Source organism: Lolium rigidum, chromosome 1 (assembly GCF_022539505.1).
Source record: "Lolium rigidum isolate FL_2022 chromosome 1, APGP_CSIRO_Lrig_0.1, whole genome shotgun sequence".
In the NCBI taxonomy this organism is placed as follows: Eukaryota; Viridiplantae; Streptophyta; class Magnoliopsida; order Poales; family Poaceae; genus Lolium; species Lolium rigidum.
Genome location: NC_061508.1, coordinates 65,267,015 through 65,283,838, shown reverse-complemented (window position 1 = coordinate 65,283,838; position 16,824 = coordinate 65,267,015). Strand labels below are relative to the sequence as shown.

General features: G+C 47.7%; 1 protein-coding gene and 1 pseudogene across 2 annotated transcripts; both read left to right on the top strand.

The window, feature by feature from the left end:
• Positions 1 to 7,235: 7,235 nt before the first annotated feature.
• Positions 7,236 to 8,490, top strand: LOC124674661 (annotated as a pseudogene).
• A 6,269-nt stretch (positions 8,491 to 14,759) lies between these two features.
• On the top strand, positions 14,760 to 16,594 carry LOC124674647 (protein JINGUBANG-like). 2 transcript variants are annotated; one of them, XM_047210693.1, is made up of 2 exons: positions 14,760 to 14,781; positions 15,267 to 16,594. In XM_047210693.1, the coding sequence occupies exons 1-2, from the start codon at positions 14,775 to 14,777 to the stop codon at positions 16,448 to 16,450; spliced, it is 1,191 nt and encodes a 396-aa protein (XP_047066649.1). In that variant the 5' UTR covers positions 14,760 to 14,774; the 3' UTR covers positions 16,451 to 16,594. The 2 variants fall into 2 exon arrangements, with proteins under 2 accessions (XP_047066649.1, XP_047066654.1); XM_047210698.1 differs by lacking the exon at positions 14,760 to 14,781 and adding an exon at positions 15,058 to 15,167.
• The last annotated feature ends 230 nt before the right edge of the window (positions 16,595 to 16,824 follow it).

Sequence of the window (16,824 nt, the reverse complement as noted above, 5' to 3'; positions counted from 1 at the left end):
TTCTATCGCCACTTGGATCTCGCCGACGAAACACCTTGCAGTCATTGGTGGTATGGGTGAACGAGTGATGCCATTTGCAGTACAGCCTCCCGTTCATTTCTTGTGCTGTAGGGATTTTATGGCCTTCGGGTAACTTCAACTGTTTTTCCTTAAGCAAAAGATCGAAAATCTGCTCAGCCTTGCTCAAATCGAAGTCAAACCCTCTTGGAGGCCCTTGCGGTTTTACCCACTTGCAGGACACGGGGTTTGCCCCCCGAGTCCACTCAGCTACAGCCACCTCTAGGTCTGGCGCCGGATCTTCAGCTTATTCCATCTCAACGAGGCCTACCGGACGCTTGAACTTGTCCTGGTACAATTCAGGGTGCCGCTGCTCATACGATGTGAGTTTCTGTACCATGTGCGACAATGAACTGTACTCTGCTTGGGAAGTTAGATCCTTGATCGGCGTTGCGAGGCCCGAGTCTGCCGCATCGATCGCTTCCTTCTCGTATAAACGAACCGAATAACATCGGTTCCCGACAGATCCCGAAACGTTGGATGTATTCGGATACTCGTTTCTCCCCGCTCTGCCGCACCTGTGTCAGATCGGCAATGCCGGCCTCGATAGCCTCTGAGTGATATTGCACGTGAAACTGCTCCTCCATTTGCTTCCACGTCCGGACTGAGTTTGGTGGCAACGACGTGTACCATCCAAAGGCTGATCCCGTGAGAGATTGTGCGAAAAACCTCACACGTAACTGGTCTGACGCTGAAATCATGCCCAGCTGCGCCAAATATCGGCTTACGTGCTCTATTGAGCTAGATCCTTCTGCTCCATTGAATTTTGAGAATTCAGGGAGCCGATACTTGGGTGGCAGCGGGATCAGGTCATACTCGTCGTGGTACGGCTTGGAATAGCCGATTGTCTTCCTCTTCGGCAGGATGCCGAATTGGTCTCTCAAGATAGTGCTGATCTGCTCCATGGTATTAGCTGTAGGGACCGAGCCTTCATGACTCGTTCCAGTAGCATATTTAGCCAGCCATGCTTGTTTATCAGCATCTACTCCAGAAATCCCTGTTGGTGCGATCCGGCCTGTGCGCGCCCAGGCATTGCGATCCGGCACGTATGTGCACACGTATCTATGTGGGATCTCCTTAGGCGGCTCATATAGGAACCGGCAATCGCTAGGATCGCCTCCAACCTTGTAGACGACGTACGCCGGTGAACCCGGCGGCTCGGTGCCGCAAGCGCGAATGGTAGCGGCGGCCTGATCTGGAGCGGTACTTCTCCCTGGTGAGTCCCTAGGGTGGGTCCTGACGGGGAGTACTGATGCTTCATGATTTCCTGCACCACACGGACCGCGACGCGCTCGAGAGTATTCACCAGGCTCTCAGAATAGCGGTGTAGAGAATGAGCCGCCATGTAATTGATTTCCTGGCGCAGAGCTCTGGTACGTTCCTCCGAAGGGGTAGACAAGTCCACTCCTTCAAGAACACCTTCAGGGGAGAACCCCTTCCACCTCACGCCATGTGAACGGGTCCTCACGAAAGAGCCGATGAGATCGGCTTCCAAGATGGCTTTCATCTCATCATACTTCTTCTTCTCGCTCTTCGCGCATCCGCGTACGTGACTGGTTCGCCAACCACCTCCTCCGCAGCTTTTGACATGGTTGCTGCAGACGTCGATGATGTTGTCCCACCGGGCGTGCCAGAATGTGTTGCGGTCAGAAACCCACCGGCGAGCAACGACGGGCAACACAGTAGAGCCGGGAGGCTCCCAGGATTGCGGCTGACCCTGGTCCCTCGGGCGACGGCCCGCAATGCCTTCTGGCACACGCGTCCTGGTGCTTACGAGGGCGTGCCACCTGACCTATACCTGGTCAGGAAGGTGATGGATTGCTTCGACTAGTTTCCTGCATGGCAAACACGTAAACATTAAATACGATCCCCGATCGGCTCTTAAGTTGTTCTGTGGATCGGCTCAAAGAGCCGATTGCCCCATGGTTCATGTTAGATTTATAAGGACATGGGGATCATGCTTTATCGATATCAAGCTAAGCTAATATACGATAGTCTAGGGTTTTCACTGTATAATCGGAACATCCTATGCGTAATTGAGCCTAACAGATACATAAGATGATAGAAAACCAACACTAAAGATGCCTAAAAACCAACGTGAAGTTGATCCCCGGAACAATCCCTCTAGAGCTTAGTAAACCACACCTTACGCACTACCGGATCCTTCAACCCGTTTATAAGACCTAACCATACGGATATCAAACCAATCCTTGAAGAACAAGGAGCAACTATAACGGATTAGATCTACTAAATAACGAACAAGCAAGGTGCTGCCCTTACACCTAAAATAGGTGTAAGGGCAGCTAGATATCGAGGGAAGCGTAGCTAAACAAGTGCATCGTGAAAGCATTGTGATCAACCCCAAAACACCTAAGATAAGGGTGTTGCTCGCCATCAAAAGGCTTCAGCACGAGCAACACCAAAAACGAATAAACCGATATCGCCTAGATCGCAAGATGCGATCTAGGCAAGCATGTTGCTTACCCGGGAGAAACCCTCGAAACAAGGGGTGGCGATGCGCCTAGATTGATTTGTTGTGAACGTGATCGTCCTCCTTTCTCAATAACCCTAGATACATATTTATAGTCCGTAGACTCTCTAACTTGGGAATAAACCCAACCGTATACGAGCTAAACTCTATCTCTTAATTCTAACCGACACGTATCCTACTATATTTACAGATACACGGGCAATCTTGCCCAAACTTCTTGTACAAGGCCGGTTCGGGAATATTTTCCGTGCATATCCTCTAAGCCCAATTAATCACGGCCCATCTCCAGACTTGGTCAAATTCTGGTGATAACAACTTCTTTAGTTCTGCAATGGCCAATGATTCAACTATGGCACAACGGAAGGCATGATGCTGCCCTCAAACTAAGTTGTGTGTGCCATATGGCACACATGACTTACTTTGTGGACAGTCCCTCTGCCTGCCGTGTGATTCAATAGATGAGGCCTCATTTTGGTATGTCTCGTGCATTGGCCAATGATTGAACAATGGCACACTGGAAGGCAGGGTGTTGCCCTCAAACTTAGTCATGTGTGCCATATTATTTGCACACTAGATATAGTTTGCGGACAGTACCTTTGCCTGCCGTGTGATCCTATATATGAGGCCTCATTTTGTTTGTCTAGTGCATTAACCAATGATTGAACAATGACACACTGGAAGGCAAGGTGATGCCCTCAAACTTAGTCGTGTGTGTGTCATTACTTGCACACTAGACTTACTTTGAGGGAAGTCCCTTGACTTGCCGTATGAGCCAATGTATGAGGCCTCACTAATGTTTTCAATGTCCGTTTTCATCTGTACTTGTGAGCAGGCACACCTCTAATGCCATGTGTTCTTGTGGAAGACTGAGAAGGTCAAGCTTGGGTCACCTACTGAGACCCTCGACGAGGGACCGTCGAAGAAGCGAAGGGCGGATAACGTCGGACACTTCCAGGAGGACGTAGGGCCGGACCAGTTCCCGCGCATCGTTTTCAGGCCCACCTTCAGCCGACTCCTAATCCCTCAAGATTTCGTTAGGTGGTTCGGAGAAATCCCGTCGAACATCATCATGAAGACCAACACTGGTTGCAACTGGAGGATGACTACGATGAGAGAAGGCGATGACGCATACATCGACCAGGGTGGGCGGGCTTTGCCGTCCCATCAGCTTAAGGTAGGCCAGTTCCTCATCTTCAAGAAGGTGTCCTCCTTCGAGTACAGTGTGGTCATCTTCGACCACACCTGCACTGAGGTGATGAGCAGGTGTCTGTACCATTGCGATGCCACCGGGTGTGTCGTCTTCGACCTCTGTCGTTTGTTATGAACATCATCTTCCCCATCAGCCCAACGATTCACTATTTCCATAAGGTTTGTTATTGTTCTTGGGTTGGACCTACCCAATTCTTCGATTAGATCTCTTCTTTGGATTCCTGCAACAAACGCGTGGATTGCTCTTTCATCAGACACGTTCTCGGCCGAATTTTTTATGATGCTCCACCTCTGAATGTACATCCTCATCGATTCGTCCGACTTCTGCTTGCAAGTACTTAGCTGCACTATTAACGCAGGTTTCTTGCATGTGGAACGGAAATTCCTCACGAACAAGTCCTCGAAAGTTTTCCAGCTGTCGATGGATCCTTCCGGTAGCTTATTTATCCAAGATCTTGTGGCTCCGCTGAGGTGGACCTGAATGCTCTGCATGGCCGTTGCCCTTGTTCTGCCCATCAGCTTCACTGTCTCCAGGTAATCGACTAGCCAATCCTCAGGATCTTGCAGTCCGTCGAACTTTTTATAGTTGTCAGGCAACTTGAAGCTAGAGGGCACTCGAGTTTTGTGAACCTGTCGGGTAAAGCAAGGGAGTCCGCATAAGTCATCATCATTAACTTTTGGTGAATGCCGATGTTCTTGTGTTGTACTTTCGCGATTCCTCTCCTCCCGTGCTCTGTTGACTCGAGCCTGGGTCACTGTATTTCTCGCGTCACCATCTCTTGGAGCGTCTCGTGATGCTACCGCAGTAGGTCGAGGACTATTTTGTCTTGGACTATTTTTGCGTGGAGCACTTTCGGGTTGTGGTGCAACTTCTCTTCCTACTATTGATGCCCCCATAATACCGACTCTGCCATAACCATTTGGTACAGTGACTCTCTGGGATCTCCTTGAGGTGGTTTAGATGCCATTATGTAAGCGTGTGTCGCCATATACCCTGCCTCCGGGATTTTCGGGATAATATCCCCTCTCGTATCTGTTGACATAAAGGACATGTCGAGATTCTGGATCAAGTTCTCCTGATCTTCCTCGGGCACGTTTGCCAGTCGAGATCTTGCTCTTGAATGTGTGTTCCTGTGACTATCTCCCGAAGTCCTCGAGTGTCGACTCAGGTTGGCCCTGCGCTCACTCGACGTAGCAGCTGCAACTCTTCTTTCATCGAGTATCGCCATTTGTTTTTCTAGCTCTCGTTTAGAACGAGCGATTTTATATTGATAAGCTTCTAACGCTTGCGTCGTGGCTGTAGTGGCCATCGGCTCCGTGCCATCCATGGCTCTCTGAGCTCTATCCCATGCTTCCTGCGGCAGCTGCACTTTTTCCCGCGGCGTGGTTCCGATGTACGTGTTGCCGGTTCCACGTGTGAGATCTGTGGGATCGATGTAAAGACTGCCCAAATCATCGAAAGCCTCAGATGCTTCATCCTCTTGTCGGCTTGTTCCACCGATCGCACATATTTGGTGATATATTGAAGTTGTGTTCTCATCAACCTCAGGGTCGGTAACAACGTCGTATAGATCGGCGAAGAACTTCCTACTATCAGCAGAGGTTTCGATGAAATCGATGTTGGTGAAGCCGTGGTTGTTGAAGTCGTTGTTGTTGAAGCTTTCTGAGTCGCTTTCCAGATCAGAATCCGTGAACGACCCGAAAGTCATATCTCCGAACAGATCGGTGAGTGCCCCGTCGTCGGCTGGTTTGGTGAAGCATGGCGGCAAAACTTCCTCATCGCCTGACTCGACAGATGATGTTGACAATCCCGAGAAATCAGATCCGACCGCTAACGGTCCCGAAAAAATCGGTGTCGCGAGATGATGCGATCCTTCTTTTCCGACGAGGACGCGGAAGCTCCCGAACGTCATCTCCGTCGACTCCTCCATATCGGCATATGCATGCAAACGGGCGGGAGGGCCAGGAACAAAATCGGCGAGATCAGGTTGGACTCGTTTACCTCCGTCCATCGTTGCTTGCAGTAGATGATGATGTTGACGATGCCATCGAAATCACGACCTTGCGACCTCCAATTCCCACAGACGGTGCCAATTGACAAGGGATTAACTTTTCAATGCCTACAGTTTGTAGACTTAGGGTTTCGTAAGAAGTAGAGGGCAAGTAGATCTCAAAGGTTTCAGCCGACAAAGATGTTCGACTAAAGTTACGGTGGCTTTGTTGACAATTGAATCGATCCCTTTCCTCTTCCCTCGGCTCCTCTTTATATAAGAGGTGGAGCCGAGGGATTTCGTGACGTATAAGTTACAAACTGCGAGAATGTGTATTGGGCCTTTCCCGTATCATTATATAATTTCTAATACAACTCTATATTCCTTATCCGAAATTCTCTGGGCTTCTGGGCCTTCAAAGCTTCGGGTCGTGGGCCTCGCATCCTCGGCAGATAACCCGGGTGTTTTATTCGGCATGCCTATTCGGCATGCCTATGTCACCTGGTGACATAGGTATGCCTACCAAGCATGTCGAATAAGTACCCTAGGTCTACAGGAAAGCATGAAGCCCATGGACTCGAAGCTTTGGAGGCCAAAAAGGTTGAAGGCTTTCGGGTTAGGAAAGTAGAGTTGTAATAGGAAACTTGTATCAATATAGGAAAAGCCCAATGCGACTCGACAGTTGGTAACTTGTAGGACACAGAAAAGCCTCGGCTTCACCTCCTGTATAAAGGGGAAGCCGAGGGAGAAAGAAGGGACCGAATCATTGTAACCCTAGCCACCGTAATATTGAGTTGAGCACTTTTGTTCGGCTGAACCTTCGAGATCTACTTGCCCTCTACTTCTTACGAAACCCTAAGTGTATGATACGTAGGCATTGACGAGTTAATCCCACGTCACCTGGTTTTGTGTCGCTGCTACCATGTCATGTCTAGTTGATGTTTCTGTCGTGTACTGAACTATGATCGTCTATGTTGTGTCCTGAACTATGACCGTGTCTGAACAATGGTGTGTCCAACTCGTGTCGTCTATGACCAGTGCTAAGTTTTTCTGAACTATGATTATGTTCTTGCTTGTGCTGTTGATCGCTGGTAACCTCTCCACTGAAGAAAAGAGGTAAGCAGAAGCGGATTTTGGATTGCAACCAAACAACAGAGGTGTCATTCTACGCTGCTACTAGACCTGAAAACCGATCTACCAAACGAACAGAGTCCAAATTTCCACGGGGTAAAAAAAACTCTGTGCAGCCACCAAACAACGTGACTTTTATACCTAGAGCCGTCTACGACGAGCAGGGACCTTCTGCACTGCAGCAAATTGATGCGGGCTACCAAACACCGCGCCCAGTGACACATCCCGGGTCGGTCGCTAGCCGCCAACCGCCGGCCCAACCGAATCGCCGCTGACTCGACTCCCGCGCCGATCCGATCACCAAAACCACGTCGTCCCTGCCAGCCCGGCCACGCCTCTCTCAGATCCACCACCGCCGGACGAACCACCCGGCGCCACATGCCGGGGCTCCTCGCCTACTCCGCCGCCGGCCTGGGCCTGCTGGCCCTGGCGGCGCTCGAGGCCCTCCCACTCCGCCTCCCGCCGCTCCCGCTCCCGCGCCGCCTCCTCCGCACCACCACCCCGCACCACGCCCACCGCCACCTCCTCGCCGCGCTGCTCTCCACCCTCTGCCTCCTCTCGGCCCTGCTCTCCGCGCACCACCTCTCGCTGCCCGACACTCGCCGCCGCCGCGCTCTTCCTCCTCTACGCCCTCGCGCCCTTCCTCCCTCTGCCCGCCCCGGCCCCGCCGCACCTCCTCGACCTCCTCCTCGCGGCCGCCTTCGCGCAGGAGCTCCTGCTCTTCGCGCACCGCCGCCCCTCCACCGCCGCGGGGATCGAGAACCAGTACTTCGACCTCTTCCTCGTCCCCGTCACCGTCTGCCTCGGCGCCACCCTGCTCGCCGCGCACGCCCCGGACGCCGCGCCGCCGCGCCTCGCGCGCGCCGCCGGGCTCGCGCTGCAGGGCACCTGGATGGTGCAGATGGGCTTCTCCTTCTTCACCAGCGCCATCGCCACCGGCTGCGCGCTCCACGCCGAGTCCCGCGCCGACTACACCATCAAGTGCCGCACCCACGAGGACTACCACCGCGCGCGCTCCGTCGCCACGCTGCAGTTCAACGGCCACCTCGCGCTGCTCGTGCTCGCGGGGGCGGTGGCCTACGCCGCCGTCGTCTCCTCCAGCCCGTCGAGCGGGTACAGGATGCTGGGCAAGGAGGTGCAGATGGAGGGCATGCCCTCGCAGTTCACGCTGGATTCAGACGACGAGAAGGAAGACGAAGCCATCACATCCGCACCAGTTTCGAATGGGGTGCACTCCCATCACCAGGTCGAACTGCAGGTTCCTGATTCCAACTGACACTGGGACGCGCGGTCTTGATGTAGAATAGCTCATTGGAGGCGGGGATGTCCGAGAAGCCGAAGAATGACGCGGCATCGTGTTTGTATGTTCCAATACTGCATTTCAGTACGGTACTCTCTTTTCGATACATGAGATCCCCTTGTGTCTAGGTTGGGATCTTGCACAATTTCATATGCATATATTAAGTTTAGCACTTGTAAAACCTTGTAATGTGATCGGTTCAGATAGTTCTCTGAGAGATAAAGCTAGCTGAAATTTTAAGTTTGTTAACAAAGCCCTTACTCTTTTGTACTGTACAACCAGTTTGATACTATATATCTGCTTCAATTTTTTGAAATACTAGTGGTTTTTTAATTTTTCTTTGATGATGTGGCATAAGTATGTCAGGCCATAGCTATATGACTTCTGCTTTCAGAAGCATTTTGAGTGATATGAACTAAATAATGCATTGATGCTGTTCTCTTAAGTAGGTCCTCTGTGGTTATGTCCTCATGGGTTGTGCCTTTTGAGATCTATTGGGAAGTAAGACCCTCAGGTGTTCTCTTAAGTACGTCCTCTGTGTTTCTGTCCTCATGGGTTGTGCATTTTGAGATCTATTGGGAAGTAAGACCATCAGCTCAGTTCCTGTCGTCCCACACCTGGTGCTCAAGCTAGCTGCTTGAGAACAGCTCTGTTTCATCATCCCCACACCTGAAGCCTGAGCCCCTGTCTGATTCCGCCGCCGTGACTCTGCTAGAGATTCAGCAGACTTCGCCCTTGGGTTGGGTGGGACATCATCGTTCTTTGTTGATAAAATTGAAGTCCCTGTTGTTGCTCATTGACTGCTCCTATGGGCGTACCGAGCATTGCTGGGATGCAGCAGCAGCCCTCACCCTGTTTCAGTCCTCTACCTATACCAGGTTCTTACTGATTCCCACTTTCTCACTCTTTCTGTACTATTTTATTTACATCCTGCACTTGGCCTTCGATTATTTTTGCCATTGCTTCTCAGCTTTTTTATTTTAACCTTTGCTCACTTGATTATGTTCGGAGACGAGTGAATCAGGGTCTCCATCAGTCCTAGAGGACTTCTATGTACATATTCCATATGGATAGCGGCTAGCCTATTCTTGATCATGCAGTATTTGTATGTTTATTTACTACGTGACTGTTCTCTGCTGGCCAACATACTTGATTCCCTTTCTTCAGAAGGTCAGTAGCGTCTTACAGACTCAACAGCCAGCAATGACCATCAATGGACTGAAGTTTTTGTGCTCCACTAGGTCAACATCGCCCTGCAGATGCTGTCAAGAACCTCTTCTTATTCTTTTTCCCAGTTCCTGTTTCTCTCAGGGAGGCAATTCATGTTCCTACATTCATTCTTCTCTACTAATGGCATCTATCTGCAAAGCGAAAGTACGTAATACTGACTTTGCTCCCTAAGTATGTTACATAGGGATGGCGCTCGCGCGGAGGCAACAATCCCATATGGATCTGCTTCTAATTGGGAAAAACGGCAATTCATATTTTTAATGAATTTTCCAAATACCTTGCAAGATTAATAGCCAGGCGCTTGATGTAATGTCTGAAACATCTAAACAATTATAAAGTTGGTAGCAATCCTTACTCCCTTTTATCTTTTACATGGCTGTTGCTTCATTTAGAATATCATTGTGTTGTTCATATTTGCAGTATAATTCTTTCCATAGGTTCTGAATGTGTGTGCCGGGTATCTTTTTAGCTTCAGATGATACCTAAGGTGACCAGCAGTAGCAGAGGCATGTGTATGTCCATCACTGCTTTCATACAAACTGACGCATTTCCCCCTTTTCTTATGATACTTTGCTATCTTTTTTCTTATCTTTGAAGCAAACTACCTGATATAATTAGTGCATATGCCACAACAAGTGAAAAATTAACCGTTCACTAATTTTCCTTTTATGAATATCTACAATTTTCAGTTATAGAAAGGTGCTAACATTAGCTAATAGTACTAATTTGAATATATATTAAAGGTCTAACTGTGTAACTAATTGTCAATAGTACAAAATTTTAACATTAGATATGACTATTTTATTTTATTGCTAAATCTGAGAAACATTGTTCAGTGAATATTCACCATTCTTAACATATTTAAATTTGATCAGGTGTATCATGCTATTAGTTCAAATACACATATTGCATACTACTAATTATTCCTAATGTATGTCGCTATAAATTATCACAGCAACGCGCGGGGTATTATCTTGTTATATTAGATGGTTTATTGATGCACTGTCCCCCGGTTATAAAGTTATGCTAAGTGAGGATTTGTTGCAGATCTGTTGACCATAGTTGAGGCGATATTCTTTTCAGTACAGTAGTAAATGATGACATATGCTTGTCATAGTAGATGAGGTTATCTGTAACTTCAATCTAGCATCCATTTCTGATCATTTGCTGAACCTTGAAAAGAAGTGGGCTGAAAATTGGTCTTCTTCTGCATCAACTATTCTTGTTTATTGAATAGTATAAGCAAAGTTTGAGTTGCTTTTAGGGAAGGTTGAGTTCTGTTAGTATTCACCTTGAGTTGGTTAGTCCATATTCTCATTGAGATATGTTTATACAGTACTTACCTTCTGACTCCTCGTGCTCTTTTACCATGTATGACATCCCTTGTTTATGAAGTTCCATTGAGAAATCTCTCAATATGCGTTACCTTTCAGAAAGTTTTCTGAAACTTTTGTCGATGCACTTCATGGCTTGAATCTGGATTTTGAATCCAACCCTACTCATATGCACGTATATCCATATTAAAAAGCTCTACCATAACCAAAGTGACTGGCTTTCATGAACAAGGCTGTTTAGATGAACTCCAATCTGTGCTGTATGACATGGTCCTTTGGGCATTAGTTTGTCTTCCGCAATGGGAACAACATGCATGTGGACCGAAAAATATTAGCAAGAAATTGAGAATTACTGCTCTTTGCATTAAACATTAGCCTTAGAGAAGTTGGTTGGGGACATTATCTTACGCAAGTACAATGTTTCTGTTTGTAGAAAGATACGAAAGTTTGCTTCTGTTGGAATGAATAAACTGCATCCACACAAGGGACATGCTTTGTGCAATTCCTGGACAACTTAAGGCTAATAAATAGACTACCTCCACTACTTTACTAGCTGAGACCCTTGTTCCTTGGTAACTCTGGATGTTTTAGCTTAGTGGTCCCGTGGATTACTGCCATGGCATTATTATGCAGGTTCGAGAAAGGCTAGCCAATTTAGCATCTCTTGTAGCAGATTGTGGAAGAGATTTATCATTAAGAGTAGATTGGGCACCTTTTTTGTTGTACCTTAGCCAACTGAACATAGGCTGTTCAAAGATTTAATTTGGCTAAGTTACCCCTGTCTTTCGAAAAAAGCAAATCTGTTACACATTACTTCTCAATATGCCAGCAGTTCCTTTTCTCTTGCATTTTAACTGTTAGCTTAGAAAAACTGACCAAAAGAGTACTCCATAGATATGATACATTTGTAAAAACTGGCCGCTTTACACTTTTTATTGCCTTGAATCAGTTAGGATCTTATTGTAGGATAGGATTTTTTTTCTTAATTCCCATAAACCCTTACTGTTTCATGGTATATTCCTGTGGACTTCTTCTTCCCTCCAAACAATCTGTCATTGCCACAGTTAGATGTTGCGGGGACAGGTGCACATTAAGGAGACAATGCATATCCACTGGTCTATTCACTCTTGCATGAAACATAATTTTCTTTGTCTGTGCATTTGGAGGGGAGGATTTGAGGACCTAGATTTGATTGCCTGAGATGGCCAGGACTCCCAACCCATAAACCTCACATATTGATATACACACGTGGACAGTGGACAGAGATCCAAAAAGGCTTACAACTTACAATTAACAAAAACCCAAAACAGAATAGTGCTCCATTCCACCTACCTTCACTGGATAATTCTTGGAGACATTTAACACTAAAAGGTGAAGTTCTCTTATGCACTCATCCTTTCTTGCTGGTAAAAGCTAATTATATAAATAAAAGAATCAGTCAAGTAGGCCTGAAATGCAGATGCACATCAACTATTGCACCTAACGTGAATTTGCCTTGCTATGTTCGTCGTGCATGCATCTTCTTTTTGTTGGATCCTTCCTCCCCACTTTCCAGCATGTATATTCATCCACCAAAGCCGAGAACTTGCAATGAAGCCGTGGTCTGATCTTTTCTCAATGTTTAGCTCATTTGGAAGGGATAAGGTTCACCCAGAGAGAAGCAGTGTCTTATAATCGAAGTCAAGATAGTTCATGTCTCTAAATTTCAGGGACAACATGGTAGCAACACTGATGTCCTGTGGCAAATAGGATGCCCAAGTTGTACCATGAGTCATGTGACAAATAGAGTGCCCAAGTTGCATTGCTGGGTTGTACAATTTGATCGTATGTTTTCAAGTGAAATGGAGAAACAAGGAAAACCCTTCCTCTTTGCACTGTGGTGGTTGGGGGCTTTTGGCTTTTGGCTTTGGCAAAGCCACCAAATAGTGCTTTTTTGGCTTTGATTTGGAAGCCAAAACAAGATCCTATTCTTTGGCTTCCAAAATCCAAAAGCCAAAAAAGCACCTATTTAGGTGCTTTTGGTGGCTTTTGCCAAAGCCAAAAGCCAAAAAAAGCCACACCAAACACCCCTTAAGATGTGCAGCTTTCATGGGTACAATTTACTTGTCAAACGCCAAGCTGGGTCAACAGTGGCTTCTTTGAAAAATCAGTAGGCTAGAAAGCTAGTGTCTTAGCAATGAGTGACAACTCTGATCAAATATTAGTACCCATTCCACTTTTCTTGAGTAGCATGCTCTCACATGACCACTTGTTCCGTTCAACTGTTCTTTGTTTTATTTTACCTACCTTTTGCACATTATATCCAATTCTGCATATGTAACAGTAATCTTGGTTAGCTAGGCATGCTGTCTCTGTTCAAGTGACCTTCTGTGTTTTCCAGGAACCAAACTAGACATGGAGCGGAGCTTGCTTGGTAAGCAGCGTGATCTTATTTATTCTTGCATACTTTTGCGTCAGTCATGTAAGTGCCTCTAAAAGGCTCCTTATATTCTTATCTTCCTAGTTATTTGTATCAAACATAGATACCAGTAGATAAATTGATCATGTTCTTCCTTTGGTCTCGTTTGTGAATTCTTTTCCCGAGTAAGAATACTCTACATGTGAGAGCTAAGTACACTGAATGTTAGTGTGTGCACGATTTCCTGTTTAAGCAGTTGGCTTTTCTCCAGTACGAGCTTTAACTGGTCCGTGCTCCTGTATGGCTATCCTATCTCTGTTTTCGCTACATCATGTTTCTCATCCTTGATTAAACAATCTATGATGTAGCATGTTAAATGGCTGTCTGCTTCTTGCATATTGAGAGAGCGACTGGCCTTCTCAAACATGTCTTGTCTGGTTGTCTCTACTCCCTGCTTTCCTACTATTAATATTCGTCTTCTCACAACCAAGATCTTTTCTACTCCCTACTTTCTTTTAAACAAAAGTCAGAGAATACACCAAAGCGCCTAAAATTGTCTTGGAAACGACCGTAGGCCATGGACTACTACAAGGTCGAAACTTGTAGATGACTATTTTCTTTCATAGGTTCCAAATGATATATCTTGCCATATATTTCTCTTTCGTAAAATATTATTTTATTATTAACTCGGGTTTCAGAATGGACCTGCGGGCCAAAAACCTTTACCTGAGTGCATCCCGAGCCTCGAAAAGCTGCAGTGGCCAGCCATGAACAGATCTGTAGGGCATCACCTGTATTTCATTATGAACAACTTTATTCATGTCTGGTGAGTTGCAGCGCAATACATCACTATGGATGGATAATATAGCTAATCTTGTCTTCAGAATATCACTTTATATTTTAGAATCCTTTCAATTTGCAGGTTGTGTGGCTGTGTGCTAACAGGCCACTGTTGCTGATGCTGACTGAGACTGCTGGGCAGCTAAAGCAGCACATTCTTCTATTCAATCTACATGGATAAAAACAACACCACTACCAGGTTTGTTTCTAAGTCCTAACAAGCTTACTCCCAATCTCAACATTATTTGTGTTGGTTAGCAAAGCTAAGATCTCTACATTATTTGTTGCTGATGCTGAGTGACTCCCCCTGTAAAAAAGACATGTTCCCTGGTTAGATGCTTGATATAAAGGTCCAGACTGCCGTAGTTACAGTAAAAAAAAAACATTCCAAGTGTGAGATGCGCGCCGCATTGATCATGAAGTTATTGTTCTTGCCGGTATGTTATGCAACACAGCAGATTTGCGGTATCACTCTGATATCTCTAAAATTTAGGGTGGCTGCAAGAATTTCTCGATGTTTGATAAACAAAGCGCAATAAATGGTTTCCTTTAACATGTCTACAATGATGTATGCAATGCTACAAGCCTACAAGGAACTGCTGGACCTTATCTGCTATCACTCCCAAGTGAGCTGCACATGGATAAAAGATCAGATCACGGCACAGCGATCATTGCAAGCTTTAAGCTTTGGTGGAAGAACATGCGTGCTGGGAGGTGGGGAGAAAAGATTGGGTCGTGAATGTAAGTGAAGCTGACTGTACTCCTCGAGCTAGCAAGGCAACTCCATGCTAGCATGTTAGGTATTCATCCCTTCATGTGTCCTACATCTCTTTCCTACTTGACTGGTCTTGCTAAAAATTACTATTCTCTGCAATTAAAGAACAAGTGCATAAAAGCGCTGCACATGATTTTAATTCTGAAAGCAGAGGCATATTTTGACAGACATTTTACAAATAATCTTGTCCTCATAATCCAACGCGTTTTCCCAGCCAAAAAGGAAAAAAAAATCTAAAGCAGTGTAGACCGTCTTTTCCCCTACTTAAGTACCTGTCAGTTGAATTTTCTCCCTTGCATTCGCATGAAACTTTCTGAGACATCAATTACAAGATAACAAGAATCCGTTGATGCCACTTGCTATAAAGTTGCGTCACTAGTCAATCACGACAGCGGCTTACTATAATCTCCTGTCTGTCTGCATGCAGATCTTTTTCTTATCTCATTGCTTTGCAGAATTGCCCTGAGATCTTGCCTCCTATTTTAATCCATGATTTCGTCTTGCACACAGGAACAGCAAAGCCAAGTAAGTCCATGATGAGCCTGAACTCCGAACAAGGGCTTAACTGCCAAGCCATATCACTCTCATCACAATCAAGTCTTCAATCCTTCAGCCCATGCCACTTCCAGTGCATCTCCACACTCAGAGGCCACTCATCCTACGTCTCTGGCCTCGCCGTGGACGGCAACTCGCTCTACGTCGCCTCGTCGGACGGGCACATCAAGCTGTGGCCACTGGACATGGGCACGCCGGCCATGCAGGAGGAGGAGCAGTGCGGTTCTGATGTTGCGATCACCGACAGCCCCATAAAGTGCCTCATGGCCACCAGCGATGGTCTTGTCAGCTCCCATCAGGACGGCAAGATCAGGGTGTGGCAGGCCGGCCGGCGGAACGGCGAGAGCAGCCACCTTGCCTTGCACAGCGTGCTGCCGACCACCGCGGACTGCCTGCGGACGTTCCTGTTCCCCAAGAACTACGTCGACGTCCGGCGGCACAGGAGCCGAACCTGGGTGCACCACGTGGACGCGGTCACCGCGCTCGCGATGTCCCCGGATGGCGCGCACATGTACTCCGTGTCCTGGGACCGGAGCCTCAAGGTGTGGCGCCTGCCCAGTCTCCGCTGCGTGGAGTCCATCGCTCCGGCCCATGGCGATGCCATCAACGCCGTCGTCGTGTCGTCCGACGGCTGCGTCTTCACCGGGTCGGCAGACAGGACGGTCAAGACGTGGAGGCGCCACCCGGGGCAGAAGAACCTCACGCTGGTTGCCACCATGGAGCGGCACAGGTCGGCGGTGAATGCGCTGGCGGTAGGCGTCGACGGGCTGGTGCTATACTCCGGCTCGTGCGACCGGTCCGTCGTCGTGTGGGAGGGCACCGCGGCGGGCGGCATGGAGGTGAAGTGCACACTCGGTGGGCATACTGAGGCAGTGCTGTGCCTGGCGGCCGCCGGGGACGTGGTGTGCAGTGGGTCGGCAGACAGGACGGCGAGGGTGTGGCGGCGTGGAGAGGAGGGCGTGTACTCCTGCTTGGCCGTCCTGGACGGCCATGGCGCGGCCGTGAAAAGCCTGGCATTGGTGTTGGTTGGAGGCGATCAGGGCTGCTCTTGCAACGAGAAGTCTCGTTGTACTGGCTGCTGTGCTCTGGTTTGTAGTGGCTCGTTGGACTGTGATGTGAAGATTTGGAGGGTGACATGACTAGCTTATGAGTGCAACCGTGGTGCTTAATTAGAGGCGTGCGGGTTTAAGCCGGCTTTTCAAAGGAGTTGATGAATCGTGAGAGCTTAAAGCTGTACCATCCTGAATGCTGGGAGCTGCTTATTATGTCTGCATTTTGATCCATGCATCCCGGATTATTCCCGGCCGGTACGCCGTAACGTCTTGTGTACTTCTGTGTCGCGTTTTGGCGAGCTCACATAGAATGTGTGCGGGTTCTGAAGAATCTGCTGAGTTAAAGGAAAAGTTGTATGTTTGGGAACGGGGGTGTATGTCCCTATCGGGATGTCTCAGCTGATTTGGCGTATGTGTTTGCCCAGGCATATATGCACTTGTGGCGCCATCGATTACTGGAG